At 27.0% G+C, this 14,550-nt stretch overlaps 1 protein-coding gene across 5 annotated transcripts in view; it reads left to right on the top strand.

The window, feature by feature from the left end:
- LOC136981749 (glutamate receptor 1-like) overlaps positions 1 to 14,550 on the top strand; it is a 156,799-nt gene that overhangs the window by 79,954 nt on the left and 62,295 nt on the right. For all 5 annotated transcript variants that reach the window (XR_010881767.1, XM_067278112.1, XM_067278114.1 and 2 more), the window contains exon 3: positions 9,918 to 10,166. Coding sequence is in view for 4 of the 5 variants with exons in the window: in XM_067278112.1 (XP_067134213.1) it covers positions 9,918 to 10,166 (249 nt within the window). In the remaining variant the exon portion in view is untranslated. The remainder of the gene's footprint in view (positions 1 to 9,917; positions 10,167 to 14,550) is intronic.

Genomic DNA, 14,550 nt, shown 5'->3' with positions numbered 1-14,550 from the left:
TCTACTGTCTTTATTCTGTAACGTAAATGGAGAAAGTAAAGCCATTATTTTTGCATTTACAACTGTTGTGCTTTTACTTTTCACGGATTCTTTCATGTACATATTTATCAAATACTGTACCCAATTTATCAGTATAAATTACTTTTCTTCCACAAAAATTAAGGAAACGAGTTATTTATGTAATTTCATTCATTATGTATTTACATTTACATACTTTGAGGCTATATTTTCATACCCTTTCATACCCCTACCAATGAGAATACGTTTCTGTTTCACGTGATTATTCGTCAGAATATGAATTTTTTATAAAAATAAAATTAAAAAAAATACAAAAAAATTCAGAAAAAGTGGTTTCAATCGGTTTTGCACACGCGCACGTATGACCAGAGACACATAAATTGGTCATTCAGGAATTCTCGAATGTGGAATTAAGAAAAATTATATTTTATATTTAATTTAATTTGAAAAATAAATAAAAACCTTATTTAATTTGTTGATACATTTATTTAGAAGGAAAATTAAATTATTATTAATTATTATCATTTTACTTGGAAAAATGTTAATAAAATATATAAAATGTATAGTGAAAATAATGTAATTTTTTTAATAATAATTAAATAAAGTAAAAAAAAAACTTTATTATATTTTCTTCAATGCGATATTTATATTCACGAATCATATATTTATTTCTTTATCGGAAAGAAATGTATTAAAATTATTCAGTCGAATAAAAAATAAACAAATACATAAAAAATTTAGTTTATATCAAAAGAATCGATTTTTAAGTTAATAAAATACAGTATTAATATAAGAAAATTTATTTAGTTTATATGAAAACATTTTTAACAAGATATTTTACATTCTTTTTTTCCTCCAATGTAAAAATCTTACCTCCAAAAACCTCTAAATATGATAAAAATGCCTCTAAATTGTTACGAGTTTTAAAAAATGTGTAAACAACATAAATAATAGTAGTAACTCAACTACTGTACCATTCGAAACATCAAACATTTCATTTAAATAATTAACAATTGAATGTTAAGAGTCATCAGTTTCGCATTCACCCGTTGCTGATTCTGCTGTTTTTTTTTTCTTTTGTTTCGAAGGAACGAAATTTTAACATGTTTTGTTTTTTTAATTTCAGTTCATTCTTAAGTTTTAAAATAGATTCTTTTCCTCTCTAACTTATATATAAATTCCCTAAATTTGGGAGAAAACCCTAAGCCAGGCATCCTGATTATAATCTGCGCAGTTTTTCCTTACAACAAATGACAATGAAGGAAAATTATACCAAAGAGAGTAAATTCCGCTTTCGGTTTTGAATTCTATTAATTTACAACGAAATATTCTTATAGCATACAAAAATAATTGCCTTTAGGAACAAACCTCTATCTCTAGAAACCTTTAAATTTACAAGGATTTTTGTTTTGTTTTTCCAAACAACATTACTCCCTCAATAGATAGAAAATCTCTCTGGTGACGGCATAAGCCAAGCCTACAATGAAAAGGGGCAGAATATAGTTAGGGAGAAGCCTGACGTATCCACGTCAGATTGACCCCAAAAATTCCTGGAGTTATAAAACCACCCCGATTCGATTCCGGTTCCCCAGAGCGGTAAGCTGACCCTTTACGGTTTCGACCATCCGGCCGCCATGTTGTGTTTTGCTAAGATTTACTGACTTAATTCTACAGTACATAATTGAAATGATCGCTGCATAAACATGAATACGTTATAGATTTTTTATTTGGTATTATTAAATAATAATTACAAAAGTTTTAACAAACAATAATAAGATCCATAATGATTTTTATGGTATAGTGCGCTTATAAGTATTGATAAATCCGTCTCCTCACTTAATAGCTCACGTAGGTCCAGATATGAAAGTGGACGTGTCTTCAGATTTAGACAATAAGATACAGAGCAATAAAACAATTTAATCAAACTCCAGAAATAAGATCAAATCGATTCAATCTAAGATTTACATGTTGTAAAATTTTCACGTAGTACAATTTATTATATTTTCATACAAATGGCTTTGATTAATTTGATTTTGCTGGTTTTTTAGTCTTTAAATTATATTACATGACGATTTTTTTACGTAAAAGTTACTTTTGATAAGACATGAAAAGTCTACTTTTGATTTATTATTATTATTCATACATCTTTTATAGCTTTCGAGGAGGAATAGAACCGCATTTATGACCAGTCTGAGCTTCATCTCGTGTCTCTTAGGTCCTATCTGCCTCTGTTAGTACATATCTGATGGTCCTAAAACAGGAATTCTTACTTTAATTGTATATATATTTTAATTGTTGACCTGGAAAAGTAAATAAATGTATTTTTAAAAGGACCTACTAGTGGCCGAGTAGATAAAACTACCGAACACCACTTGGTTTTCATGGGCTATAGCAAAGCAACACGTGGGCGATCTGCTGTGGGGAAATGCCTCCCGGGAGGTCTTTTAAAGAAAATGGCCCCTATTTAGGTGTTACTAACGTGAAGAAAACTCGGAAAAACGCCATGTGACCAGACTGTTGGTCAGGCGCGAACCCATGACCAGTGTTCAATGGTTTTACCACTTGATCACTGGTGGGTTTTATGACCCACCAGTGATCAAGTGGTAAAACCATTGAACACTGGTCATTGGAGTAAATTATTACTTGTAATTCAAATTTTAAAACTTTTTAACAAGGTTTCTTTTAAATAATATTAATAATACTTTTCAAACAAAAGTATATTATTAATGTTTTTAGAATTTATGAGTGCTTTCAAAATTATTAAATAAAAAATTTTGCTACTTTTGATTTTAAAATATATTTCAAAATTCTCACTTTCAATATTTCAAATTTGTAAAATTATTTTGTTCATAAAAATGGTTTTCTTTAAACTAATTTACTTACAAATATTTCTATTATTTTTTAAATGTATATAAACTATATTATTCGAAATATTTTATGTGACATATATTATTATATTTTTCCAAGATATAACTTGATTGAGATTTAAACTGGTACAAAGAATCGTTGTGTAAGCGTAAGAAATTGAAATAAATAATAATAAAATTTAAAAAAATAAATGTCAAACTGTTAAAATAAATAAATAAAAATCTTGTTGCTGAAAAATGACTAAAAACATTCGTTGCAACACTCCAATGGTTGTGATTGACAAGCGGAAAACAAATGAAAGAATGTTGTTACAAGATATGGCATTGGACGGTGAATCTCAATTTTAATATCGTTTATATATTTTTTTATTGGGGTTATATCGGGATGGGCCAGACTTTCAATGAGATATGAAAGCGAAAAAAAACTGATAAATCGAATATAAATTCAAATTTTTTAAAAATATTACTAGTATTCAAAATTAGGCTACTGAATATGGATTCCTCAAGAATGAATTACATGTATTTGCTTCAAAATGTATGGTGTATTTTTAACAATTTTTATGTTAAAATATACACGAAGATAAGAACTAGTTCGTTAAATACATTTAAACTAATTTCTTATACAGAAATCCAGTAATCCCAATTAATTTTTAATACAGGTTTGTTTGAAGAACCAGCAAAATCGAATTATCTTTGAAAATTTTTATTTTTAAATATTTTCATCAAAGTCAGTCGCGTGAAAATATAATAAATTTTACAATGGAAGAATTTTATATCATGTAAATCTTGTAGATTGAATCGATATATAAAAAAATATTAGTATTCTTTGACTGTAAAGTATGATTCTTCTTGAGTTACATCAATTGAAAAATCAGATTGAATAAATTTAAATTGAAAACAACAAGAGTTAATCCATTCTAAAATTGTAAAATATTGAAGTAAAAGAAAAATTTGTAAGTTTTGTATAAAAAGAATAAACTAAACATTGATTGTTAGTGAGTTGTATAAATTCACATTGTGAGAAAATTCTGTTGTATAAATAGTAAAACCCTCATCGCACAAGTTTGTGATTATTCAATCATCTAGATAATTTGTTTTGTTGAAAGTCTTCAATGCTATCATTACATCAGCAAATTGGAAAGATTTTGAAATTTGAAATTCTAATCAGGAATTCAAAACAATTCTCCAACATCTACATTGTCTCTCAAGGTGAATTTTCAAGTAAGCGCTTGAAATCTGCCCTGAAGCAAAAGTTGATAAATAGAATATCAACTTTTTTGTATTTGAAATGGCATTCTGATATTAAAATATATATAATATATATATCTGACACATGAAAATGCTTTTTGAAGAGAGGAAATAGCAATCACTTTCGACTTTAATGTGGATTTCTGATTCCACTCTTCGTACGAAAGTGTTTCTCAGCTTTCCAATTCGGCTTTAAACATTATTATAAAATGTTAATTGGAACACAAATAGAAAATTAAATTATTTTAACTTTTATTTATATAAAAATTTCCAATAAGTTATAAAAAAATAAACAAATTATTCATGAGTTGACGAAGTAATGTCTCGCAACAAACCTGTTATTTATGTATTTTCTCAATATAATATAGAAAAAAAAAATGTTCCTAAAGGATGTCCTAGATAAACAGGATATATAACAAAATTATTTTGTGAATTTCGTAATAAAGTTTTTTATATGAAAATAGGAATTTACATTAAATCTATGTAGTTTTTTCTATGTAGCTTGTTATAGAATTTCATTTAATGATGCACATTTGCAAATTTTACAAACAGCTAAGATGATGAATGATAACTAAATCATTTTTAGAATTTCATAGATGTGTTTCTGATATAAAAAAAATAAATGATCGCTAAATTTACATAAACTTTCAGCCTATTTTGATATAATTTTCTGTAGATTTCAATTTAAGGATAAATATTTGTATGCTGATTCTGCAAACACTATTACTGTATTTTGCTATACGATTTTAAAATGAAATTTAGAGAGAGAATCTCATCATATTCTCTATTTTGGACACTGAAATATTCAATTTTAATTAATTTTGTATAATTAATAACAAATGATAGATCATCAATGTTAATTAATTTGTGTCAGTAAAATATTCAATACCATTGAAAATGTTATAATAATATATTATTTAATTTATTTATGAGGTATTCAAAACTCACATTAATTTTATTTCATGAAATGTGTGATCATGAGTTTAAATTAATTTACAGAATTCACGTTGGATTAATTTAATTCTCTCCTCTCCTATCTTTGCTCCTCTTTCTTTCTTTTGTGTTTCCTCTTCTCGTTCTTTCATCCCTTTCACTTTCTCTGTTTCTTTTCTTTCTTTTTCCACATCCTCTTTTGTCTTCTCTTTCTCATTTTCTTTCTGTCTCACGTTCTCTTTTTCTTCGTTTCTTTACCTAATCACTCTGTTTATTTGTCTGTCTCCTTTCAATCTGTATTTATGTATCTCTATCTGTCTTTTTATCCTAGTCCTTCATAAAGATAGAAAAACAAAGAGAGAGGTATAGAAACGAAAAAAGCATATATATATATATATAGAGAGAGAGAGAGACGGAAACAGTAAGATGGAAACAAGAAACAGATAAAGACAAAGAAAGAAAGACACAAAAGAGAGATAGAAACAAAGAAAAAAAAAGACACGAGAGATAGAGACAAAGAAAGAAAGGCACAAAAAAGGGAACAGAGAAAAGAGAAAAAAAGACACAAGAGAGAATAGAGACTAACCTAAAGAGATTGGTAGATACAGATACAGAGAGAGAGAATGAAGATAGATCTTGTCTGTTGTCTGTCAGTCTGTTTTTCTTACTGTTTGCACCTAACTGTGCGTATCTTTATCTGTTTCCCTTGTTTCCCTGTCTGTATTCATCTCGATCTCTGTTTCTCTGTCCTTCTTTCCTTTGTTTTTCGGTCTACGTCAATATACAAACTATAAAATAAGGGAATAATTTTCTCATCACTCTTTTACAAAACGTAGTTCTAAACGATTACAATACTTCAAAAAATTTTTTAAATAACTTCAAACTAAAACGTAAGAAAATATTCTAAAAAATTCCAACATTTAACTAAGAGTTTTTTAATAAAATAAGAAATAAAATTCAAAATAAATCTAAATTTATTTATTTGTATTTTTTTTACATTTATTCAGAAAATTATATAATTTTTCTTAAAAGATATTATTAAAAATTGAAAATAGGAAGTACATAAAATTACATAGAAACAAAATTTTATAAATTAATTTTATTTCCATTTTTATTTTGATTTATAAACATATTTTTCAAATTAATTAATTTTATTTTTATATATCCAGCATCTTATATTTAATTAAATTTTATGATTTCTACAGAAGGAAAATTGTTAAAATAAATCTATAAAAAGTATTTATTATTCTTAAGAATTATTTTAATAATTAATTTTCTAGAAGGTTTTAAAAAATAATATTAAAATCAAATATTTTTCGAAGGATATATTTATATATCATATCAATTATTACGTAATTTTTTTGTTGCATTCTTAATTTAACAGAGAAAAATATATCGTACGATATTTCATTTATTTAATTAACATTTAAATATTAATTTAAAATAAATTTTAATATCTGAATTAAATAAATAAAAAAAAGTCGGGCATTTTAAGCTGTATCTAATTAATGCATTGAAAGTTATTATAAAAACACATAAAAACAGTAAAACCTGTGAAAACCGGAATTGCAAGGTACCGAACAGTTTTTCTGGTTTGGCAGGTTTCTGTTTTGAACAGGGTGTTTTCTTAACACAGAAAATCGTTCCGTTTCGAAGAATTCTTCCCGTTTAGGCAAGTTTCCGTTTTATACAAGTTTCGTCGTAGACAGGTTTTTACTGTATATATCTTTAATATATGCTATCTTATGCATCTATATATAGTAGACAATGGCCTGACAATAGTTTAAGTTTTAGAGGTGGTTAATTATCTCCTGCGCTCCTATTTTCAAACTTTTATAAACAGCCCATTGAAATATTCAAGCAATATAAATTTCTTCGGTCCTTGTTTTCTACAACAGATTTGACTTCACCTCCTACAAGTCAAAGTCACTTCCTGGAATATATATTCCTTTCTCCTTTAGCCCTCTAATTCAAAACTAAACTTGTGGATTTCAAAACCCATTTGAAGCTCTTCAAATCTCTCCTTAACACTTTTCTTTACACTTCATCCATCTGGTGTTTTCCCTCCATCGACTACCTTGAAATCCTTCGAGACATCTTCATCGGACTTCTCATTAAATTGGAAAGATCTATTCCTGTCTAGTTCTCGGCTTAGAATTTCATGTTCACCATTTATCTGCCATCCTTGTCCAGAACATGTATAAATTTGCCACCGTTTAATTCTTAATCCTTTTTCTTAAATCATACACGATGCATACCATCTTTTAGGTCCACTTATCTTCATAGCCATTCCTCTCACCAAAGCTAGTACAACTTATCCAATAATAAGGAGTTTGGCACTCTTCTTGTAAGGTTCCTTAATCATACTTAATGACGTCATTACATAAGATTAAAGAAACTTATTTTAAGCAAACAAAAAAAAATCAATTTACATAAATATAATGTGCACAATTCGTTAATTTTAATTAAAAATTGAAATAAAAGTGTAAAATTTTCGATCATACAAAGAAAAAATGGCGACTGACTTAAGTGTGACGAAAAGAACGTAGTATTTAGTACATGTCGTCACGTAATGCATTGCGATTTGTATAAAATACGGACTTTACACTATTTTTATATAAAGGATACTCTTTATAATTTTTGCTTTTAATGTAGTCCCTCTAACCTTGTGACGTCACAAGGTAAGACAAAGGGCAAACTCTATTCTCTCTTATTGTCGTGGGTATTCAACTAAAACATTCCTTGAAAACTCTTATTCATACACCACTCCTAACTGCCTGCTCCATCTTGACAACCTTCAGAAATCCTCTGATCTCAACAGGCTCTCCCACGCATCATACCACCCCTGGTATCAATCGATCATTTATCCTATTTCTCTCCAGATTTATCTTCTCCTCAACTATTTTCACTTCTCACTCATCATCCAAATCAGGTTCAACAAATAACTGGCAAAATAAATCCTACTTCCTCAACTGTTACGTCATGTATAAGCTCTGTAACAGCTCTACTCTGGAGACCAACCACATCTTCTACTAATGATCATGCTCTATTATGACTACATTAACGTTTACCCTTTTACTTTCTTTCATTATAGGCAACATGCTCACATCTCCCATCCCTCATTCCCCCCACACACGCGTTTTGTACCTTAATTGTTTTTTTTTAAATTATTTAAAGTATTTTTTATAATATATATATATATATATATTCTTTAAAAGTATATTCTCAAAACACATTTTTTTACAAATATTAATGTAATATTATATGTTGTCTGAATAAAAGAAAAATGCAAGATAAATAAACATACAATATACATTACTATAAAAATTGAAAATGCTTTTGAAAAATGTATTGTATAATCTTTCCATATGAAGTTGTATTGTTGGATATTATTGTTGGATATTTTAATATAAAAAATTTATCTTTCTAAAATATATACAGAAATTTGATGATATTCTAACAACTTCCCACGTCAAAGAAATATTTCATAACAATACGAATGTGAATATCGCTTTTATAATAATACAATTTTATAAATAAATTTTGCATAAGAATGTAAAATATACAGATTTTTGGAATAGAATTTGTAATTATCTTGTAATATATCTAAATAATTTTTTTATAGTTGAATATGATTTTGTTTTCTCTTATACTTTCCCTCTGTTATATAACAGAAGAAAAGTATGAATCGACTCACCACGATTTTTACATTTTTCGACATTAAAACATCAATAAATAGAATTAAATTTGGGGGTTTTCTGAATGTATATGTTTGTGTTCGTATGTGTAAGGGCACGAACACACCCAATTTATTTATTTAAATTATTTACCCAATTTAAAGCTTAATAACTCCCGTGCCTTTTGTCAAAAATTTCTGAAATTTTGCAAGGGGGTTTGTGTGTTAAGAAGATTGATACTGTTAAATTTTGGTGGGTGAAGATCAAGGAGATGGGGAGATAGAGGGAGTCATGTGTCATGGGGTCGGACTTAATGACGATTTTACTGGTTATTGATATTTACGACTTTTTACAAAACTCATCTCTACCCTCAAAATTAAGCTTTTTACCATTTAAATAATTAATAGTATTCAAAAATATTTAAAATAAAATCTCATAACAGATGGCGCTACACGTAATTTTAACTCTTGCGGGAAAGTTACGCAACTTGTTGCTCGATTTTTTATGAGGTAAATCGTTGTTTTCGGGGTCAAAATAAGTGTTAAATGTTTTAATTTTATTTAAAAAAAATTCTAAAATCTTTTTGGTCACAATTTACGTATGTACTACAGAAATTCTATAAAATATATTTTAGGAATTTTATTAAGTATAGTTCGAATTTAACTGTAAGCAATATGTTCTGGGAAAGTATGTCACTAGTTTAATATCTTCGCTATCAATTTTCAGAAAAATCTGTTTAATATACATTCTGGAAGCTCTAAAAATGTGAAATAAATCAATATGTACATTATAAAATATATATAAAGTATAGAATTTTTAATATATATTTTAAAATTTTTAAAATGTCTCTTGATGCACCCTCAGTTAATTAAATACTTGACTTAGTATAATTTGAATTTAATTGCATTTTGAAGATTTTGTATTCAAATTTATTAATCAAGAAAATTGATTAAAATTGCTTATACATTATTTTGAGCCACAGTAATTGCCGAGTTTATTGTTAATAACATCACTAAATCCGGTTTGCAATAACATCATCACGTTAATTGAACGAATAGAATTAGCCCATAGAGAATTTTAATAACGTATAAATCTTTGTACAAAGTTGCCACAAATTGCATGCGATGGTTGCTTACCATTTAATTTATATGACTTTTGTTTGCTTTTTTTTAAGTGTGCCTCCAGATGAGTAGAGGGATCTTCACTCTCGTCGCTCCAGCGGCTGGACCGTCCTATGATACTTTGGCATCCTACAGTAATACATTCCAAATGCCATTCCTGAGTCCAGCATTTCCTGAAACAAGCTCCGAACGACCGTCCACTTATGGTATCAGCCTCAAACCTCAATACCTCGAAGCCATCTTGGATGTTATTAAGCATTATCAGTGGAAGCATATTATATATCTGTATGATTCTGAAAACGGTATGTGTTTTTTTATACTTTCTCTGGGTCCAAAGTTTGAATTTTATTTAAATTTGAATCAAATAATTTCAAGTCAATAGGTTTTATTCGAATTTTATAACTGGAAATGAGAGGTCACAATGAACGGTAGATTCATAACTCTAAATCACAATGCAATAGATTAGACTCAAAATTCAAAGTCACAAGGGAGCAAATTTGATTCAGAAACAGTGCCAAAATTCAAAAATTCGTTTTCCTCTAACTTTCTCTAGCTGTATTTTAAAGTAAAACGTGAATAAAAGCAAATTTTGTCTGAATTTTAAGCTCCCCTCTTCTAAGTCACAAAGATTTACTTATACTTGACCTACGAAATAACGTTTATGTAAATGCAATCATGTATAAATCTAGAAGAAAAATTTTCTTGAATAATACTAATTTAAATAAATCGGTTGAAAAATTGAAATGGTATTTTGAAAGACTTCCAAGAAAAAAATTATAAGAAGTGGTTTCAAATTATAGCGTATTGAAGCGTTAAAGAAGCGTATGCAATAGAAGCAGAACATAATTCTAGATAAAATTTATGTAAATATATAAGATTCTTAACACATAATTAATGGCATCAGTCAGAGATTTGAAAGGAAGAGAAATCTTTGAATGTCATTTGACTTAACACACAGAAGATGCGTTATATCGATCCATCATATCAACAGTTTCATTAAATTTCATTAAACAATTAGCAAGTTCCATAATTTACTATTTCGATAAGTTTATATATATTTTAGAAGTATAATTTAATGAGTAATGTTTAAAAAATAAACAAGTGAAATCTCAGTTTAAATATCTCATATACATATTTAATTGTATTAATTTATATACAATATCAAAGTCGATCGAGTATTAATTAAAGTGGATGAGGGGCATCTGAGACTGTTTGATGATGAACAACACAGAATATCATAATTCATTCACTTTATGCACTAATGATAATATGCAGAAAATGACCAAAACTCTTATTATGTAATTAATCTAAAATGGTTTCATAGTAGTAGTTAATGATTTTTCTATATCTTAATGAGAAATGTATTTTAAAAAATGTTAATTCTTTATTTATTTATTAACAATTAATTTAGGAATAATTTTATAAATTAAATCATAAAGTATCATTCATCAATTGCATCATTTTGTAGTATTCAACAGGATGATGCTTAATTGTTATACAGCTTAGATTCGGAATTTTTAAAATTAATTTTAAAAATGTATTTATTTATTAATGATTATTTGATAATTTAATTCATAGAAAAACAAATAATACACGCGAAGTAATAAGTAGTTAAAACAGATTTTATAGAATAAATAACTGAAGATAATCTAACGTAAAATAGTGATTTTATAACAATTTTTCTTCCTCCTTTATTTTCTATTATTTCTAAAAAGTTTAGATATCTAAGAAGACATCTAAACTTAAATTACTTCCAAGAAAAGGTTAATTTTTAATAGGAAAAAAAAAGCTCTTATCTTACCTGTGTTGTTCGAAAATAGAATCGTAAAGTGCCCTGTGAGATCTTCTAACAGAAAATATCATTAGATTGTGGATCGTATAACCGAAAAATAGAATAAAATAAAATAAAAACAATTTTTGAAGTTCAAAACTGAACAAATCTATATATAAAGTTCAATTGTTTTTCTTTTATTCTCTGAGAAATAAATTTATATTTTCGTAAACAGAAAATAAACACAAAACCATATTGATTTTAACTTAACCAATATTATCCAATTAGGTATCGTGTTACGTATCTGCTGTTTTTTAAAATGTTTATATTGTTTTCATTCATTCTACTGTTTTTTGGAAAATTAAACCAAAATAACCAGAAATATATTTTATTATATTTATTTATTTTGAATTAAAAAATGATTTATTAATTAATTATAAATAAATATAGTGTCGTTTGTCCTCTGTCTGTCCTTCCTGAATCTCATGAATGGTGTTAGATAGAGAACGCCAAGACTAGATATGGAAATTTTAGGGGTAGGACGCCCGATCAACTATATAAGAACTTCCGACTTGGGTCGGAAGTCACGTTATTTCAATTCAAAAATTTTTCTTCAGTACGAAGTTTGAGAGACATTACTTCGTTGTTAACAGAAGAAGTATGATGTACAGGGGAAGACACTACTAAACTTGTGTGTATTGTGACGAAAAATCGCAACTCGGCATTGTGACGACGTCGCAATAAATAATTGCTAATTTATTTGTTTTATTTCTACTAATTATAAATGAAAGTATAAATTATTTTTCCTAAACGCACCATACATTACATTAATATTATCGCGATAAAGTAATAATGATATGTTGTACACTGATTTCTAGATTATCAATTTTATAATAAATTTAAATAAAGTTACAGTTTTACGTAAAACGAAAAAAATCTAGCAATGAGTTGCATAACTTTTCCGGCAAAAAAAGTTGAAATTGTGTGTGGCGCCATTTGTTACGAGATTTTTATTTTAAAAAGCTAGTAAATTATTGATTATTATAAAATGACAAAGCGTTTAATTCCGGTTAGAGATAAATTTTATTTTTTAAATATTATAAATGATGATAACGAGTAAAATCTTAAGTACGACCCCACACGAGATATGTCACGCGACTCCCCTCTATCTCTCTACCCACTCGACCTTTAACCACCAAAATTTAATATCATCAATTATCTTAATACACAAATCTACCTGCAAAATTTCAAAAATTTTCGAAGAAAGGTACAGGAGTTAGTAAGGTTTAAAGTGGGCAAACAAAATCGTGACCCCCCTCACACACACATATATATAACACCTGGAAAAGTAACAATAACAATAATATTTTAGAAAGGATACTAACAATATGAAATTAAAAAAAATGATAACTATAATAATAATAAAACGACTGTTTATTATACATTTAATCTATAAATTTTTATTAATTAAAAATCAATTTGAGTCATTTTCTTCATACAGAAAAATAAAGTTAATGGTTTTTTAGAATGGATAATGATGATATTTTTAGAATAGATAGTGATTATGATAATAAAATAACTGTTTATTACAAATTTATATATTTTTTACTAATTACAAATTATGCTGTACACACATTTTTATAGAAAACCTCCCTCGAGAACCCTTCTATATCCTCACTCCCTCGACTTTCAACTACCAAAATTTAATGGAATCAATACCCCTAATATCCAAACCTCCCTGCAAAATTTCAGAAATTTTAAGCAAGAGGCACAAGAGTTATCAAGCATTAAATCGGGTGAACAAAATTGTGCCATACAACCGCCCACTTACCCACACCTACACACAAACTAATATCCATACAAGCAGGAAAAAAAAATCCCTTGCATTTCTCGACGTTTCGAGGTCCCTGAAGCCAAAAAACAAAAAACAAATTTTAGTAAAAATATTATTTCTTTAGTTTACATTTATTTATTAATGTAAATTTGTCAATAGTAAATAATTGCATTTAATATTTTTCCCAAAGCTAAATAAACAGAATAATGCTTTTGGAAATGATAATAAATTACTTGCTTATTATATACTTTAAATTATTTTAATTTCATTTCCACGATTAAATATTTACATGTAATTATAAAAATATGTCAATATTTAATTCTGAATAATAAATCATTAAATTAATTTTACAGAAAATTTAAACAGAAAATTTTAAAAAAAATAATTATTTTAATTTTATTTATTAAATGTTTTTATTATTATTATTACTCTAATTTAAAAAAAATTAGTTCAATTAAATTGAATTAAATAATTAAAATATTTTCATAAATATATTTATTATTATTTATTTATTCAATTAGTCTAATACAGTCAAACCTGTAAACAACGGCCATTGATGGAGACATAAAAAATGGCCGTTGTTTCGAGGTTTTAATATACAGTATACATTTGCATAATTTAGTCGTCTAGATTATAAGTATTTTATATAATTTAAGAAATAAAATTAAAATACAGTAAAACCTGTCTAAAGCGGGACCTGAATAAAAAGAAAACCTGCCTAAATGGGATAAATTCTATGAAACGGAGCAATTTTCTGCGATAAAAATAAACCTGTTCAAACCAGAAAAAGTATTCGGTACCTTCAATTCCGGCTTATGCAGGTTTTACTTTTAAGGATTTTTTTAAATGAAATAAAGGATCTAACACATTAAATATTAATTTATTTAATAAAGATAATGATGAGGAAGATCGTGATTAGCGAGTAAATGACAATATTCATTTAATGTTAAGTAATTTCAAAGTGAATAATTTGATGAAAGCATCAGTTTGAAAATTATTGAAAATGTCTTTGTTCTTAAAATTAAGCTATAACTTACGAAATTACAATTAACAATAGTGATTTCAGTTGTAAAATTTTACA

Source organism: Centruroides vittatus, unplaced genomic scaffold, assembly GCF_030686945.1.
Source record: "Centruroides vittatus isolate TY-2023 unplaced genomic scaffold, ASM3068694v2 contig_790, whole genome shotgun sequence".
Taxonomy (NCBI): domain Eukaryota; kingdom Metazoa; phylum Arthropoda; class Arachnida; order Scorpiones; family Buthidae; genus Centruroides; species Centruroides vittatus.
This window is presented reverse-complemented; position numbering and strand designations above follow the sequence as displayed.